The sequence below is a fragment of the Grus americana genome, chromosome 3 (assembly GCF_028858705.1).
Source record: "Grus americana isolate bGruAme1 chromosome 3, bGruAme1.mat, whole genome shotgun sequence".
In the NCBI taxonomy this organism is placed as follows: Eukaryota; Metazoa; Chordata; class Aves; order Gruiformes; family Gruidae; genus Grus; species Grus americana.
In genome coordinates, this window is record NC_072854.1 from 87,930,178 (window position 1) to 87,949,280 (window position 19,103).

At 42.0% G+C, this 19,103-nt stretch overlaps 1 protein-coding gene across 2 annotated transcripts in view; it reads right to left on the reverse strand.

The window, feature by feature from the left end:
- LOC129205411 (protein ELYS-like) overlaps nucleotides 1–19,103 on the reverse strand; it is a 53,225-nt gene that overhangs the window by 16,796 nt on the left and 17,326 nt on the right. For both annotated transcript variants that reach the window (XM_054822912.1, XM_054822913.1), the window contains exons 8-21: nucleotides 10,534–10,684; nucleotides 8,812–8,944; nucleotides 8,549–8,730; nucleotides 8,026–8,087; nucleotides 7,446–7,574; nucleotides 6,091–6,181; nucleotides 5,914–6,003; nucleotides 5,611–5,751; nucleotides 4,725–4,829; nucleotides 3,848–3,941; nucleotides 2,594–2,717; nucleotides 2,420–2,476; nucleotides 1,082–1,228; nucleotides 153–340 (exon numbers count right to left, since the gene is read on the reverse strand). In XM_054822912.1, coding sequence (XP_054678887.1) covers nucleotides 153–340; nucleotides 1,082–1,228; nucleotides 2,420–2,476; nucleotides 2,594–2,717; nucleotides 3,848–3,941; nucleotides 4,725–4,829; nucleotides 5,611–5,751; nucleotides 5,914–6,003; nucleotides 6,091–6,181; nucleotides 7,446–7,574; nucleotides 8,026–8,087; nucleotides 8,549–8,730; nucleotides 8,812–8,944; nucleotides 10,534–10,684 — 1,694 coding nt within the window. The remainder of the gene's footprint in view (nucleotides 1–152; nucleotides 341–1,081; nucleotides 1,229–2,419; nucleotides 2,477–2,593; nucleotides 2,718–3,847; nucleotides 3,942–4,724; nucleotides 4,830–5,610; nucleotides 5,752–5,913; nucleotides 6,004–6,090; nucleotides 6,182–7,445; nucleotides 7,575–8,025; nucleotides 8,088–8,548; nucleotides 8,731–8,811; nucleotides 8,945–10,533; nucleotides 10,685–19,103) is intronic.

The window sequence follows — 19,103 nt, forward strand, 5'->3', positions numbered from 1 at the left end:
ATGTAAAGGACTATTAGTACTATAACCAAAAAGATGGCCCAAAATTATTGTATTCAAAGTCCAAAGGAAATTTGTATTTGTATTGATTTGTATTATTTGTTCTCCACATTTACAATATTTGAAGGCCAAAATGGTGGGATATATTTCATTACCTATTGGACAACAACACAGTGAGGAAAAGTCGCACTTCAGTACTGCTTGACATTGGCGGCTTCATCATCTGGATGTACCGGAGGGCTTGCCTATGCTCCCCTTGGCACATGAGGGACTGAATAATTCTCGTATGTTGCCATGACACAGTTTTGATCGTAGCTGGGTGAAGGAGCAGGGCCAGCGAGTTCTGTAGAAGTTAGAGATCACGCTTATTAAGATAGATATATATACACACGCACACAAACGTGCATGCAAAAAAAAAAAAAAAAAAATTCAACAGTTTCTTAACTAAGGGTGAATGCGTGTGAAAGAAACTTGTCTGACTAACTAATGAAATACTTGATACGGGACATGTAAACCAAAATTCTTAAGTGTTTGCAGAATTAACAAATCAGCCATACAGAACAAAGTGCCTGTTTTCAAAGGAGTAATTCACACTTTTCTAGGTTAACCAAATCTCTGTATACAAACACCACTTTTTGTAAATACATTACTAAATGCTAAGTTATTCTCCCAGACAAACAGATTATACAAAGAACAACCTTCAGCATTGGAAACAACAGGAATTAGGCTGAAAAGTCCCTTTTGCAGTCTTCCGTCCCAAATCTTGCTGCTGTGGTCACAGTTGTAACATTTAAAGTACCTAAACCACTGCTTTTTTTGAGAAAGTGCCCGACTGCTCGGCTGAAAATTCAAATATCAAGCATTATTAAAGTTGATTTCATCTTTGTTTCAATCAATTTCCTGTCAAAGTAGGTAAAACAAAATTTCAAATCATCATTTACTGCTGAACATGTCGTAGCGGTACTACAAAAATGCTCCTAGTGTTTTATCACCTGTTGTTAGTTAAGCACCAATTTTAGAAATCATTTTCTAGATTATAGCTTTGTACTGCAGTGTATGTCAAACTAAACTGTGACACACTTACTTCATAATCGTTGTGATCTAGCAGCCAAAAAGCTTGAATAAGCTTAACCAGACCCCAAGGGATAGCAAAGGCAGTTGGGAAGGAGTCGATTGCAGTTTCTGCTTTATTCGGAAAGGAGTGCATGATGTCTAGCAGCAAGTAAATTGTCTGATATCAAGTATCGAATTAAGGCTAATAAATTTGCAAGACCAAACAGTCATCACATTACATTTAGAAAAACATCAGGAAAGGCGAATATAAAAATGGTAGGAAGCAGAATTTGCTGATGCGTTAGTCTTGCCATTTTAAGCTCTTAGCACCTGAAGATAATAGTCAGGTCCTAAGCACAAAATTGCATTCTGAATAAATAACCAGAAAGAAATACTCTCTGGTTTCTGCAAGGCATTCCAAGCGGTTAACTTTAGATATGCCAATACTTCCGTGTTAAACTCAGGCTCCCGCTTTAGTCGGTGGAGCTACCAGCTGGACATTCAGAACATCTGAACATCCAATGCTTAATTATGAAAGCAAACAAATTCTACCACTGGTTTCCCCCCCCCCCCCATTTCCAGAGTATACAAAACAATGCAAATTATGGTGTCCTTCCAATACAACTTAGCTCTGAATGATTACGACTGGATTTAAAACCAACGTGGATCGCTCACTGTAGTGTCATTTTCTCTTTCTGACATCCCTTCTTAGGGGCATCTTCTAATAAGACAGCTCTGGGGTACAACAGCTTTTAAAGCCCCTGCTCTCCGGGCTCCCCTCTCGAGTTAGGCAACAAACAACAAAAGCAATTCTGTATACTTCAGCAGCTTAAAAATCAAGTTTCTGCCCAATGGCTTTTCCCTTCTCTCTGTTTATTATTCACTTGTAACAGAACAAAAGTAAGCACTGTTAGTTGGGCTGGAAAATCGATGATTTCAGCAAAAAACAGGTACCGGTAAACCACTGTTAGAAATCCCTTTTGCTCTGAAGCAGCACGTCGTAGCGCATCATTCTAGGAAGCAGCCGTTGCCTACAGATACGGGTGCTTAACAAAAATTAATAACCGGGTTTAAATTTTGAGGAAAAACTAAGGGCGCTTTTTATCTTTAACGTTTCTTAGCAAACCTGTTTCCTCACATCAGAAAAGACTTTGCAACAAAACATTAAAAAGAAATCATTAAAAAGCCAGAGTGCGAAGAACTAAAACAATGCTTCTGTCTACAATTTAATTGTAAACCAAATGTTTTCACTTCCACCGCGTTTGAAGCAACAAAATTAAAAAATGTTCTTAAACACGTAGGTGACAAACATTTAAGAACATTTATGTGCATATACTGAAGGTGTAATAAAAATAACTAGAAAGGATACAATTGCATGTTTGTCGCTTTCTTCAACGCTTTCTAGCAAATAGAGATCCAGCAGTGCCTGAAAGGAAAAAGTGATTAAGAGGTTTCTTAAAACTCTTGCCTTTCCTAAATCATTGGCTTTTGGGTGGAGCTTTGTTGAGGTTTTGTTGTTGTTTGCAGTGAACGTGACACTCACATGTAAACTAGCAGGGGGATATTTCCCAGTCCCTCCTTTGTCTCTCCGCCACAACTTCTCAACTTGGTCTCCTAACTGGGAAACCATTCCGTCAATCAGCAAGCAGTCAGAATCCCATTTTCCTCTGGAACGAAAGGTAGCAAGGATTTGCACAGAGTAAAACGCTAATTCCAGCCTCTCAGTGTAACAGATTTCCTCCAGTCAAAAACAACCAAAAAAAAAAGCTCCCACAAGTCAAAGGAAGTACCACACAAAGGCATGCTTATCACTTGAAATGCACATCAAAGAAATTTCTGAGTCAGATGGAAGATGTAGATTAGTTCACACTCAATCATGAAACGACTTCAAAATAGAAATCCTAAAAGCTCTCTTCTTAAGAGAAAAGTTGCAATGACATTTTAGTTTTCAGGTTTTCCTTTTTCTTGTATTACTTGTAATACAAAGCAAACGTAAACAACGTTTTTTAAGTGCCAAAAACAACCGCTCTCATACTGAGGACATGTAGCAGGATCAAAATACCAAGAATATTCTTTAACGCAAACCTAATGCCGCAGACTGGAGTGTCCCAATACACAGCGGTGAGACAACACAATGGACGTTTTGGTACAATTTCCAAAGAAAAACCTATTGTCGTCTAATCCAAGGCATATCACCCATAGGCTAGCGAGCCAGTCCAGGAAAGAGAGCTTACATTAGGAAGTGACTTCTGTCCAACAGCCAGCAGAGTGCTGGGTGTGCCAACTCCACGTAACTCCGACTCTCTTTGTAAATGGCACAAATGTCCTCAACGTACACAAATGACACAAATGCACAAAGGAGATTTAGGCCACTACAATGATTCCCAGCTATTACTGGTCAATACGGGAGATGATTTTTTTAAAAAACATGCTTTCCTCTGTGTCCAAAGCAATTGTTTTGTGGACACTGTGCTTTGCTGAACTGGAGAGGACAGATCCTAGACTAATCTAGGTGATCTTTTTCAGTAGTAACAAATTATACAGATTAGCCAATCTGAATGAAGTTTGCTCCCAAAAAATGATGGTACCAACAAATGGTACTAAGCAGAGGTATACTGAAACATTTTAACACAGGAAAGCAACCTCTGTGTTCAACAGAACACATGCATCACTGAAGTGAAGAGTATTGCTGGCAAACGCATTCAGCATAGCAAATACAACTCCTGATGTAACAGCCATTCACTTCTGCAGCTACATTGGCAGGGGAAGTCTTCCAGAGTTTCCCTGTAAGGCCTACCTTGATAAACGCTCAAGTTTCTGTCGATGACCAGTATAGTAGCTCTGAATCAGAGGATAATTGTAGAAAGGTCGAGACAAATGCATATCATCATCTACAGGCAATAAAGTAAAAGCAAGTTAAAGAAGTAATATCACTTTCTGAAACTAAAATTTTTGACTGAAGACACACACGGTCGTACAAGCTAAGCACCAAGAAGCCTCCAACTCTGAAAGAAGCCAAACCCATTTCTGCCCTTGCTAAAAGACACGTATGGCACAAGACCCAATTCCCTCTTGCCTCAAGTGCCATTTTGAGTTTACAGGTGATGCAGCGTTCAGAACATGTAGGGTAAGCTGAAGTTCACTACAAAAAAACCCCCCAATTCTCAGAGGGAATGGGTTTTTGAACGTGTCATGTGAGCTGACAATAGAATTTATAATCCATCCAAATAAAGAAGTATTTCCAAAGTGTATTTTTTCCTCAAGCAATACATAAAAAGTTCAAAACATGCAGGTAATGCTTTTACTGTAAAAAACAGCATTCCACTATTTGTCGCTTAATAGCTATTTTTTTAAAATCCCAAGTATTTCAAGCTGTGGACGTAAGCAACTCCTTGAGGTCAGACGAATATTGCTATTTCTAGAAAAACATCCAGGAAAGAAACTAGGTGCATTATGCTACACTGTGTATTTGAAAAAAAAAAAAAAAAAAAACCAAACCAACAAACAACAGTAAAATCTCAGATTTCCCCAAGAGAACTTCAGCACATGCTGCCACTGCACCAACACCACTTGTTATTGACAAAACTTCTGCAAAAGCACGGCTAGGGATGCCTTCATAGGAATCGCTTACTGGATGGTCTCCTTGTTGCAAATGTATTACAGTTTATGCTTACCTAAACCCTCCGGAAGGAGACTGGATCGACAGAACCAGATGACCACTTGGGCATACAAAGAAATGAGGCTAGCTACCATCCGCTTATTTGTCAAGTTTGCAAAGCCTGAAAAAAAGGCATAAGAGGATTTTTGTTACGCAACTCCTTCCGTTTTTACAAAACTCCCTTCATCATACTAAACAGAAAGTATACAAATTACAGGGTAGGAATTTTTCTCTTTGCATTTTTCACTGCGTTATCACTCTCTTACTTGAAGAAAAGACACACAATCGCCACCAAAACAAAAAGCAGCCCCTACAAAGAACCAGATTCACTAAAGGTTAAAACAAAAATACACTCGTAAGACATCCGCTTTTCACGCAGCAGAGATTTTTGCTATAGCAAAGGCCAGGTAAAGGCATACTAGCACAGGCATAGTCTTTTTGTTTTCCTCAATATGCCAAGAACGGTTTGGAATAGAAAAAGCTAGAGACACTCCAGTAACATACTTTACAAGTTACTCCTTTATGCTTCCTTGATCTTTTTTAGCAATTTGCCATACAATATTTGCATGCAATTATAAATTGTTAGCCAAGAACTACACAGAATCATTTTCAGCATTATCACATTCAGTTGCTGTCATTTCAACCCCGTTGCCTACATAGCTTCTTGCTGAATGTCGCCTCCTCTGCTGCCCACTTGCACGAACCTCACAACAAACTATTTCCCTGAACTCAATGCATATTAAGTGGCAGTCACAACTTCTCCCATTTAAGCCCCTTCTCCCAGCTAAATCTGTCTTCCAATCATCAAAACCAACAAAAGCTCATGTTTCCACAATTACATCCCAAGCATCATTCCAAATCTTAATAAAACATACCAAATATTTAGCAATACCATTACAAACCTTTTTCAGTAAGCTCTTGTGCTTCTGTTAGAAAACAGTTTAAGACTCTGCTAAGGTTGCTCAAAAGCAACTGGCAGTGCTGAAGAGACTGTAAAGTCTGTGGGTCAATGAAGTTGCAAGAGCCGTCAAAGAGCGGAACACCTGTTCAAGAACAAACAGTAAATCATTAGCCTACAGAGCAATTCCAGAGTTTCAAAGTGCCCTTAAAGAACCACGTGCAATATCATATACCAGCAGATTACTGAATAAGCTCAATTAGAAGGAATGATTTTATGGTTGCAGAATGACTATGCTAGTACTCACACATTTGGTCAAACTCATCTTTTGTATAGATCACTTTGTTCCACGTCCACTCAAGAACAAACCGTAAATTAGCAGCAGAACTTGGCTGCTCTTTAAAAAAAAAGAAAACAGAATAGTGAATCAACACCTTCAAACTAAACAAAATATATAACATAAAACCAACATAAGAAGTATTACCTTCAGATGCCCAATGTTTAATGCATCCAGTCAGCAGTTCTAAAGAACCTGTCTGGACAGCAGCTGACAATACTGCTTCCAACTGCTCCTCCTAAACACCACAGGCAAGACAGAATGAGAATCTTACATACTTTGAATATCTGAACCACCAACAGTAAATGTTGGTTTCTAACTGCATATTCATTCAGACATCGTAAAGTCAATTAGTACACATGCAACTAATTCCCCTTTCTTTTTCATAATTCTGGCCACAGGCTGGACTGCTTGGTGGTCTGAGGAACACATTAACTTTTCCTCTGACATTTCAACTTACTGAAGGCTAATGCTAACTTTATGTGCATGCCTCTGCAATACAGTCTTAAGGTACTGATTTCCAATTCACTATTTTCAGTAACATCCTCTGCTAATACCCATGAGGCATTTTATGCGTGTAAGTTTGCCATCAGGAATGCGCAAAGGAGACAGAACAAACACAACCATGCAATATTTGCATGGAAACAGTGAAGCTAAGCTCACACATTCTTCTCAACTAAGAAGACGTGAAGCAGTTCTGACACTGAAAACATTAAAGTTATAATTTTCTAAAATGATAGAAGTAAAACATTTAAATGCTAATAGGTTTAAATTTTAGGCCATTCAAATACGGTATTGTAATGTAGTAGCAATCCTTTTGTAGAAAACCTATGACAGAGGGGGGTGAAGTCACTGTGGTGGGTGTCATGAGATAAAGGTGATTAAGGTGTTGCAGGGCAGTCTAAGAGAAGTAAATTGGGCTACCGTAGCACAAGGGAAGGCTACAGAGGGGAAGGTGTGCTCTGACAGGATGCAGAAAAGCCTACCAATGAAGGGAAAATGAAGGGAAGCGGTGATGAAATCATCAGGTAGAGCTGACAACAGGAAGTGTTTCCCACAGCCCACTTCCTTGGAAGCAAACGATCACATACAGTGCAGCAAGCTGATGCTTGCAACAGCTCACATCCAAAGTCTGATGCCCCCATCGTCAGCTACTGCACCAAACCTAATGCTCTGAGAAACTGATGGGGATGCAGATTGTTCTGAGGGAAAGATGCTTCATGTTGCACACAACCAGCACTGATTGCACACCTCCTTGGGCGTATCTGTTGCACAGAATTAACAGATGGGTCTCTAACGACAGATCTATTTGGGCTGCTCCCAGTCAAACTCAGTAGTTTGGATCTAAGAAGACTATTACTTCTGCTAACTAAAGTCAACACCTGCCTTTCAATGCAACTTGCAAATATTAGGACAATCAGATCATCACGTCTTGTAGCTTCGACAGCCCTGTCAGACAAGATGGATGCACTTCCCCCCAGGACTCCCTGCTATGCACTCACCTGACTCAAACTGGATGGCTGGACATCAGCTAGTCTTGGAGACAGCAAGCCAGCTACAAGACACCTCCTGTAGCTATCATGAATGGCTTCACTTATCGAAGGACCGGATTTCTTTAAAAACTTCAGGGTCTGAAACATCAGTCAAAAACTACAGATTAAGACAGCATTTCATTTCCTCTCAAACACTTACATAATTTTGCATTTTCTCCAGTCTGTCAACCCTCCTTCAAGTTCATCAGGGATCAAAACCCTAACTCAGGACTATGCAGGCAGTTCGACTGATGGGTAATAAAGAAGTAACAGCTCTCCCTCCCCGACTTCCACAAGGCTTCTGTTCTTGCTCCTAGAGCAACAATCCCTCATCGTGCTTCAAGAGGAGACAATGGTAGTTTTACAGTCCCAAGAGTCAAACAAAAACATTACCATTTGCCTAAAACTGGCAGGATACCATTGCAATTGTGCCTGCGGATGGGCAAGGGGAGCATAAAAGGGTCTCTGACGCGGAAAGCGGTGCAATAGAAAACTTAGGAAAGCTACATCTCTCGACACTCTCAATAAAGAAGATACAGTAAAAGATCACCTCCTTCTGGAAGCCGGTGCAAGTCATATGGACAACTCCGGAGTTCAGCAAGCACGTACCATCTGCAGGAACAATGAACGTGTGACAACCTTCCATACTCTCACACTTATGTTCTGACCAGCTTACATTTTTTAAATAGCAGTACCTGGAAAGAGGGAACTGAGTACCCATTTTCTTCTTCAGATCACTTACACACTTTTTTTTTAAAAAACAATCACTGCGTGTAGAAATGTTATCTCTAGTGCTATCCGGTTGCTGTGCTTTGAGCTTCAGATCACAGCCATTTCATTTTATAACCATCACCACTTCACAGGCTACATTACAAAAGCACCAAAACCCAACACTCAGCAGACTCTCAGTTATGTTTCACAATATTCAACACCTTCTTAGTACGACCTAACCAGAGTTGGGTTTGTGGGGGGTTGGGTGGTTTGGTTTTGGAGTGACAATGAACAGGAGAACCAATAAATGGCATCTGACCTCAGTTTAAGCTTATCACTATTAAAAGCAGCGAAATACCTACCAAAATTATAGGTGCTTGGATGGAAAAACTGCTCAGGTGGTGGATAAGAAGGAGGAGCTCCCCGACTTAGACTCCGCTCATGTACCACAATATCCAAAATGAGGTTTGGAGAAGTCATGTTTATCACAGTATCCAGTGACCACATTGCAAAATAGGGGCAATCATGAAGAAATTCTTCCGGCCTTAAAGAAAACCAGTCCATAAGCTAAACGCCAACATTCAAAGGAATTGTTTTAGGCATACTGAAAACAACAAAAAACTACCTTAGCGAATCTGGCATTTGAGCGTGATACCAGCGATTAATGTCAAATACACACAAATAAGTAGATGGTTTTCCCTGACCGTAGGTATTCACTTGCCAACTGAAGATGGATACACTGGTGTCAGGCGATATTACTGTAAAAAAAGACATGACGTTGTTCCTTAGTGGTAGAAAATAGGATATATCTGATATTTTTAAAACACACCTTTCTATTTTGGCTTAATGCTGCTATATCACTCATCAAACACACCACTTACTAAGCACAACTAAAAAAAATCATGGAATAGCAAACTCTCTGTGATAGACCTGAGTCAGACTGCCCCTTTTTCTTGTTCACATTGTGTCAGTTCTAAGCCAAATCAAATACACAATTATTAGCTAAGCGACTTTTCCGTACAGTAAGAGTTGATCAAGACATTTAGCTAGACGAAGAGTTTAGCAACAAAAATATGCTAGGAACACACACGCACACTGCTACTTTCAGAAAGCATACAAACAGGTATCGTATACACATGTATCACTCAGCTGGTATTATTAATTTCCAGATTTGACTCAATGACAAGTTTTAGGAATAGCTCCTTTCCCGCATAGTCAGAAGGAAAGAACGCAATGATCACATTCAAGAAATAAATCGCACACACAGAGCAGGCAATTGGAAACCAGATTTTAACATAAAGCATTCACAAAGTTATATTCCAGTGCTCCCAATCCAAAGGCGTTTTTATTGGATTTCAACACACTGTTGACAGAGGATGGCATCACAAAAGAGATGGAAGCTGCCGCTTCAGGACTAAGTCAAAGGTAAGAGAAATAGCCCAGAGAGATCCTGCAAGCGTCCTCTTTGTAACATCAGACGTCGGTTAGGGGCAGTAAGAAGAGAGGGATGGCGAATTCCGCAGTCAATCCAAAAGGCTAAGAAACTTATCACTGCAGCAGGCTCAAACGTATGGTCAGAGCATAACTCGATCTGTAAACCCAGAGATGTCTGTCTAACTATTGCAAGACAATGAAAGACACCATGAGTGTTTCAACTCTGCATAGAGACAAGCTATTGCTTTAAGAACTCGTAGGTGTAGGAACCTATTAGATTTAGAGAGGAAACAATGGACAGGCAGATCATAGAATCATTTCGGTTGGAAAAGACCCCTAAGATCATCAGGTCCAACCGCAAACCTAACACTGCCAAGTCCACCACAAAACCATGTCCCTAAGCACCATGTCTACACGTCTTTTAAATACCTACAAACCTACTGACAGTGTACTCAATCCCCTCGTCCAGACCTTTGATAAAGATATTAAACAGAACTGCCCCCAGTACCGTGCCTTGGGGAACGCCACTGGTGACCGGCCACCAGCTGGATGCAGAGGCAGACATAGGTTTGAACAGGAAAAAAAACAACCAGGTACCATTCCTAGGCAATGGAGAGAATGATCTTATCATTCAAAGACGACAGTTGGAGGAATAAAAGGACTGACAAGCGTTATACAGATGACCCCACCATTCATTGCTATAGCACGTCAGCAAGCATAAAATAAGAGCTATTTTTTCCCTTAAAGTCCCCCCACGTATCTTAAGCACCCAATTTTTCTTTTTAAATAAGCCCAACAAGCTAGTCTATACAGGTATTTAAGACTTTCAGACTGTGGGTACAGAACAGCACTCATTGCTTAGATTCCAAGCCCATTTCTTTTAGAACAACCAAACACGGATGTCAGAACAAACCTTCATTAACGCTTTCCTCTCTGTCAACGTGGTTGCGAAATTTTTCTACAGTCTGACAGCTCAGTAATTTAGTATTGCTGGTCTGCCCTCTCAAGGGAAAGACTCCACCCGTGAGATCTAAACTGTACCTTTCGTCACAGTATTCCAAACCCTGGGGAAAAAAATAAAAGACGAGAGAAAAGGTCATTTTGAGATAAAAACAGACATTATACCTAAATATGAAAGAATGTATATATCTAAGAAAATACGCATATTACACTGTTTATTTCCCATGAGCTGTGTGATTTGCAAGAGAACTAAGTGTCAGGTTGCAACGGGTAAGTTTGGCTGTAAAGGCTTTGCTCATTTTCAGAATTTAGTATTTCCCTAACATTATTCAGGTCTAAACATATTTTGCAGAATTACTTGCAACATCAAGGTTTCTTTACAAGCCTAAATATACATCTACAGAGAGATATCTGAAATAATGCAACACATATGTATGCAAAGCTCTTTGCTCCATCACCAAACAAAAAACAACCCAAAAATTGATCCCACCATATTCTATCCAAGTTTCCTAAACTTTCAAAGCTCTAAGATGAACTGGCACGAAACAACACATTCTCATATGATCTCATGGGATACATCTTATTCACCTAACCTGAGAAGAGACAAGCTTTCTCTTAATGGTTTTAGGAAATACTACAAATAAACATCAAGTCTGTCTAGAAAAAAAGTAATCATTAAGAAAAAGTCTTTTACTACTAAGAAGAAAAATGCTTCTGAAATAAATCTGTGTATTTTAAATTTTCCACACAGGGATAAGCAATTCTAAGTTAAGGAATTGCACTGTATGGAAGATGTTAAGTAATGGCTTTATGGACCAGTAAAATATTATCATGGTTTAACCCCAGCCCATAACTAAGTACCACACAGTCACTCGCTCATCCCTCCACCCCCCCACAAGGGGATTGGGAGGAGAATAGGGAAAAAAACCCCAACCCAACAAACCATTAGTAGGTTGAGATAAATACAGTTTAATAGGATAACAAAGAAAGAGAATAATAACAATAGCAACAACAATAAGAATAATACAAATGATGCACAAATGCAATTGCTCACCACATGTGAAAGGGGAAAAAAAACCCCACCCAAAAAAACCAATCTGATGCCCAGTCTGTTTCCGAGCAGTGATCCCACCTCCCAGCTAGCTTCCCCAGTTATATCCAGAGCACGATGTTAGGGAATATCCCTTTGGCCAGTCTGGGCCAGCTGTCCTGGCTGTGCTCTCCCAGCTTCTGCTGCACCTGGCAGGGTGTGGGAAGCTGAAAAGTCCTTGACTTGGTGTAGACACTACAACTACCTGGCAACAACTAACATCAGTGTGTTATCAACTTTATTTTCATACTGAATTCAAAACACAGCACTATACTGGCTACTAAAATCAAATCTATCTCAGCTGAAACCGGGACAGTATCAACCTCTTATTCCATACCACCTACATCATGCCAAGGTCCTATACTTCCCAATACATTCCAATTAATCACCATCACTTTTCCTGTCTTTTGATATGTACACATAGATATCATTCTCTTAGTCTATGGGTATCCCTCTAAAATGTCCATTGAGTTAATTTAGTCCATGACTTTGGGGCTCCACCTGTCATAACAGTCTGTCAGGGCAGGAGGGCGTGTGCTGTTGGACGGTTGCATGCTACATCAGCTATGAGCTCTGGATGCATCTGGTGCGGTCCATGCTCACGGTCTGTGGGTTGAAAAGTCGATCTCGAAGTTGCTGGGTGCCGGTTACTGAAGCCAGTTCTGGTTTCATCAAAGTTCACTTCATTACTTTGGGTGATTCTTACTGTAATATTGTTGTTATGGCATACAGCAATCGTAGTGATGACATGCAGTGTTACGTAGCAATTAACATCATACAATTTAAATCATTGGCTATTCTCACCCAAAATCAGATCCCCTTGAGGTACACATAGAACTTCCCCATCCTTCCGTATTACCCACCAAGTGCACCCAGGTCCTTCAGCGAAAGCAATCCCATGGATAGGTTTGCCTTTGCCCAAGGCAGGAGTAACCCAGACTGTCTTCCCCAACATATTCTTTATGCACTACGGGGACTTCTTCCCCTTCTACAGTACGTGGAAGGTCTGATTGGGCAGGGCCAGCTTGACTGGTAGATGCCCTAGAGTCGACTAGCCAGGAAGCCTTTGTTAAATGTGTATACCAGTCTTTGAAGGTCCCACCACCCATTGCTCTCAGTGTAGTCTGTAACAGTCCATTGTATCGTTTGATTTTCCCAGAGGCTGGTGCATGGTGGGGGATGCAATACACCCACTCAATACCATGCTGCTTGGCCCTGGTGTCTGTGAGGTTGTTCCAGAAATGAGTCCCGTTGTCTGAATCAATTCTTTCCAGGGTGCCACGTTGACATAGGACTTGCTTTTCAAGGTCCAGGATAGTGTTCCGGGCAGTGGCATGGGGCATGGGATATGTTTCCAGCCATCTGGCAGTTGCTTCCACCATTTTAAGTACATAGCGCTTGCCTTGGCAGGTTTGTGGGAATGTGATATAACCAATCTGCCAGGCCTCCCCATATTTCTATTTTAGCCATCGTCCTCCACACCAGAGGCTTTATCTGCTTGGCTTGTTTGATCCCAGTGCATGTTTTACATTCATGGATGACCTGTGCAATAGTGTCCATAGTCTACCCCTCGATCATGAGCCCATCTATACATTGCATCCCTTCCTTGATGGCCTAAGGCCTCATGGGCCCACCAAGACATAAATAATTCACCCTTACGTTGCCAGCCCAGATCTATCTAAGCCCCTTCAATCTTAATAGCCTGATCCACCTGCTGGTTGTTCTGACGTTCCTCAGTGGCCCAACTCTTGGGTACATGGGCATCTACATCATGTACTTTTACAACCAGCTTCTCTAGCTGGGCAGCAATGTCTTGCCATAATTTGGCAGCCCAGATGGGTTTGCCTCTGTGCTGGCAGTTGCTCTGCTTCCACTGCTGTAACCACTCCCACAGGGCATTTGTCACCAGCCGTAAGTCACTACAGAGGTAGAACACCGGCCACTTTTCTCTTTCAGCAGTGTCTAAAGCCAGCTGGATGGCATTCACCTCTGCAAACTGGCTCGATTCACTTTTTCCATCAGCAGCTTCTGCAATTTGTCCTGTAGGACTCCACAACAGCCGCCTTCCACCTTTGATGTTTTCCTACAATACAACAGGACCCATCAGTGAACAGGGCATATGGCTTCTCATTTTCTGGTAGTTTATTATACCATGGGGCCTCCACGCGTCACTTCCTCCTCTGGCAACATTCTGAAATTTTTGCTTTCTGGCCAGTCTGCAATTCCTTCCAGAATTCCTGCACAACTGAGGTTTCCTATTTGAGCCTGCTGTGTGATCAGTGCCACCCATTTACTCCACATAGCGTCAGTTGCATGATGTGTAGAGGGGACCCTCCCTTTGAACACTGAGCCCAGCATAGGCAGTCGGGGTGCCAGGAGGAGCTGTGCTTCAGTACCAATCACTTCCAAAGTGGCTCGAACCCCTCCGTATACTGCCAATATCTCTTTTCTAGTTTAGTTTTTTAGAGTGTAGCGGGCCTCAGCAATCCTCTGTACCCCCAACTCCAAAACCCCAGGGGCTGACCTCAAGTTTCCCCTGGTGCTTCCTGCCAGAGACTCCAGGTAGGGACACTCTCCCCGGCTGCAGTATAAAGCTCATTTTTTACATCCGATCCTGCCTGGATTAGCCCAAGGGTTACTGCATGAACTATTTCCTGTTTAATTTGTTCAAAGGCTTGTCATTGCTCAGGGCCCCGTTTAAAATCATTCTTCTTCTAGGTCACTTGGTAGATTGGGCTTACAATTAAGACTGCAATTCGGAATATGCATTCTCCAGAAAACTACAATGCCTAAGAAAGCTTGTGCTTCCTTTTTGCTAGTCAGTGGAGACATGCTATTTTGTTGATCACATCCATTGGGATCTGACAACACCCATCTTGCCATTTTATTCCTAAAAACTGGATCTCCTGTGCAGGTCCCTTGACCTTTGTTTTATGGCAAAACTGGCTTTCAGAAGGATTTGGATTATTTTCTTCCCTTTCTCAAAAAGTTCTTCTGCTGTGGTGTCCCATATGATGATATCACCAATGTGTTGCAGGTGTTCTGGAGCCTCACCTTGTTCCATCAAGTGCAGTCTGGATCAGTCCATGGCAAATGGTGGGGCCGTGTTTCCACCCATGAGGCAGTCAATTCCAGGTGTACTGGACGCCCCTTCAAGTGAAAGCAAACTGTGGCCCGCACTCTGCTGCCAAAGGGATTGAGCAAAACACATTAGCAATATCAATTGTGGCATACCACTCGGTTGCCTTTGACTCCAGTTCATAATGAAGCTCTAGCATGTCCAGCACGGCAGCACTCAGCAGCGGCATGACTTCATTCAGGACACGATAGTCTACTGTCAGCCTCCACTCTCCATTGGACTTCCACACTGGCCATAGGGGACTGCTAAAGGGTGAGCAGGTTCTGCTGATCACTCCATGACCCTTCAATTGATGAATCAGCTTGGAATGGGAATTAGGGAGTCTCAACTGGTGCGGTATTGCCATCAGTGCACTGTTGTGGTAGCGATTAGCACCTGTTGTTTTTCAACCCTGAGCAATCCCACAACAGAAGGCTCCTCTGAGAGACCAGGCAGAGTAGACAGCTGTTTAATTTCCTCCATCTCGAAGGCAGCTACTCCAAAAGCTCACTGGTACCCTTTTCCTGAGGTAGTCTATGCCAAGGATGCACAGAGCCTCTGAGCCAGTCACAATGGGGTGCTTTTCCCAGTCATTCCCAGTTAGACTCACTTCATTTTCCAGTACAGTCAGCTGTTGGGATCCCCCTGTCACTCCAGAAATACAGATGGATTCTGCCCCTTCTTGGCTTGATGGCATCAGGGTACACTGTGCACCGGTGTCTACTACAGCGTTATGCTCCTGAGGGTCTGACGTGCCAGGCCATGAAATCCACACAGTTAAGTAATCCCAGTTGTCCCTTTCCTCCACTTGGCTGGAGACAGGACCTCTCTAATCCTGGTCATCGCATTCGTTACCAACGAATGAGTTGGTGTGGCGCAAGTTGGTTCGAATCTCATCCTTGTTACTTACTTACCCTTACAAGGGTAAATACAAATCAGAAGCTCCTTCTATAAGATCAGATAATCAGCCCTCCTACTCTGTCTGGGGAACTGCCCACTGGAGCAGCACTTCTCCTGAAGAACTCCCTTTTGTAATTGTTTTTCCTTGCAATTCATGTACCTGTGCCTCTAGGGTGGAGGTAGGATTTCCATCCCACTTCGTCATGTCCTCTCTGTGGTCACACAGGTAAAGCCACAGGGTGCCTCGTAGTGTGTACCCTCTATATCCTCTGTTGAGCAAAGGAATGCTTAATCCTAACAGCTGAGATACTGGTCCATACAAGCAGGGAATTGGACATATTCTCTTTGAGTTGCTGGACCTCCCAGGACAGTTTCTCAAAACAGGTTTTTGGATTTTTAGGACAGTCTTTCCACAGCTGAGACACAGGTCTGTAGGGAAGAACAGAGATTTTCTTTATATTGCCAGAGTTGTCCAACCGCTTCATTTGCTGTTGGTGCCTCTTCGTCTTTCTAGGCCAGTACTGTCAATGATTTGACATATGCTGGTGGTGCGCTCTGTACAAACCTCTGCCACATGGGTTGGGTACACTGGATCTGTGGGTAACTGCACATTGTCCAGGTCATAATAAACCACCTCCCATATGGCTAATTCCTTCAGGTACTAGATACTTCTCTCCATGGTGGTCCACTTGCCTGGGTGACAGATAACATCTTCTTTGAAGGGATACCTTTCCCTCGCACGTGACAAGAGGTGCCTCCAAAGGCTGAGGGCTTGTGTCCCTTTTCCAATCACCTTGTCAATGACCCCTTCCCTGGTCAGGGATCCCAGCTGCTTGGCTTCCCTAGCCTCTAGTTCCAGGCTACTGGCCCTGCTACCCCACCATCAGAGCAGCCAGGTGACAAGCTGCTTGTCTAATCAACAGCTGAAATCTTTTTGCATATCTCACAGCTTACGCAGGGATAGGGATTGGGTGATTACCTTTGGTTCTGTCTGTTCCTCCTGTTCTTGTGATGGCCCTGTTTCACCACCCTTTACTAAAGGATGAGAATTTTGTGTCCATTTCTCCTTATGTATAGGGGCAATTGATACCGGTATGGGTTGGTTCTCTGGTTCAGCTGTGGTGCCTGTTGCCAGAGTTTGATTGCCAGGTGGTATTCTTAGTTTTTTAACCCTAAACAAGACCTGAACCACAATCAGGAAACTTAACAACAGAAACATGCTGGTCTGAACATCCCAAGGATATTCAGCATTCTCAAGAGCTGCTGTTATTAGCCTAGAGAAGAAGGGGAAGGTGAAGGAGAATGTCTCCCCCATATATTGTCTCTCTGAGGAGAAAAAGTAAAAAGTGTAATTATTAATAGCGTCTGACAGATGTCTCCCGAAGTACGGAGATGAAGCCATCGCTGTCACTCGGCCGCCACTGAATATAGATTCAGCTGCTGCTGAACACAAATACAAAACTGGTCCAACTATCAGTGATTTTATCATACCATAAGCCAGTAGTACACCAAACAGCAGAGCTATAACCTTAACCCAGTGCCCAGAGGTGACAAACAACACAAACACTGATAAACAGTATATACAGTAAGGAAGGTGTTACATAATACAACTCTGAGAACAACTCTGAACAAATAAAAACTGTGACCAATCACAATTAAACTAACATAATAAATGCTCATAACAACTTTGTTTTAACACGCTCTGGTCAGATCTGTCATTATCTCAACCCTTTGTGCCCCGCATTGGGCGCCAAAAAGGACTGTCATGGTTTAGCCCCAGGTAGTAACTGAGCACCACGCGGCTGCTCGCTCACCACCCCCCAGAAGGGGGATTGGGAGGAAAATGGAACAAAACTCGTGGGTTGAGATTAAGACAGTTCAATAGGATAACAAAGAAAGAGAATAATAATAGCAATAATAATAACAATAATACAAGTGATACACAAATGCAATTGCTCACCACATGTGAAAGGAAAAAACCCAAAACAATCCAATGCCCAGTCTGTTTCCAAGCAGCAATCCCACCTCCCGGCTAGCTTCCCCAGCTATATCCAGCGCATGACGTTCTGTGGTAGGGAATACCCCTTTGGCCAGTCTGGGCCAGCTGTCCTGGCTGTGCTCTCCCAGCTTCTGCTGCACCTGGCAGGGCGTGGGAAGCTGAAAAGTCCTTGACTTGGTGTAGACACTACAACTACCTAGCAATAACTAAAAACATCAGTGTGTTATCAACATTATTTTCATACTGAATTCAAGACACAGCACTATACTGGCTACTAGAAAGAAAATTAACTCTATCTCAGCTGAAACCAGGACAAATATGAAGATGCTTTTCAAATGCAATGCACTGGTCAGACTCTGATACGAAAGTAGAGACTGTATACTCTGTCCATCTGCAAGCATTAAGTAGGACAAAGATAAAGATGCGCTCAATGACCATGCTTTGATGCATTAGATTTAGCAACTGCTGAGATGATATGCTTTCAAAGGTCTCTTTTTATAACTTAACCATATCTTTATGTTTAATTATTTGAGCAGACTTAACCCAGCCTTGAAGGCAATGGAGACACAAGTTTGACATTCATTTATAAAAACAGTAGCACATGTTCCAGAAGCCCTATTTGTGACTCTTTACCATGATACAAAGTCAAGGATGGACTGTTTCCTAGCCTCAAGCCTGATTCCTGGAACATAAGAGAACTTCTGTAGTAGGTAAGCCTTTCAAGCTCCTGTGAACGCTATTCAATGAACAAGGATCAACAGTAGATTCCTTCTTGTTTACTCAAACTTCTCCTGGCAAATGGAAACAACTCTTAAATTTTCTGCCGCTGAAGGCAGACAAGAAACTTGACTCAGACAGCCATGTAGTACTGACCAATCTGTGACTACAAGTATTCTGAGACTAAAAGTGTCCACTGTAGAGCACAGATCCTATCCTAATGCATCTTTTGGGAGTTTTTTTGGGGTTGGTTTTTTTCTTTTGCAGTAGGGGTTATCAGGTCTTGATACGAAGCTACACATGTAAGTGGCTCATCTGGAAGCTAGATGAATAACCTGTCTTTTCTCCCCAGAAGGTCCAGCTGTTTAGTTCTCTCTTCAACTACCTTCTAAGATTGGTTCCTGCTTCAATCTTCCATAACACACATCATAGGAAAGCAGAAACAGCAGGGGAGTAAAGTATCTCAAATCCAGAGACTGGTGCCTGAAACCTCTTATAAGCCTTTGAATGTATTATCGGTAGCATAGTCTGTAGAGAGTTAAAAGTCTTACATTAATTGTACCACAGCTTTCCCAGGTCACAAACAGAATAACATTATTTAATTGCTTTGTCTGCTTTTTTTTTTTTTTAAAGAGTGTCAATTGGAATTTCTAGTAGACCCATTTTTAAAGGCTGAAAAAACATTTCAACCATCTGAGG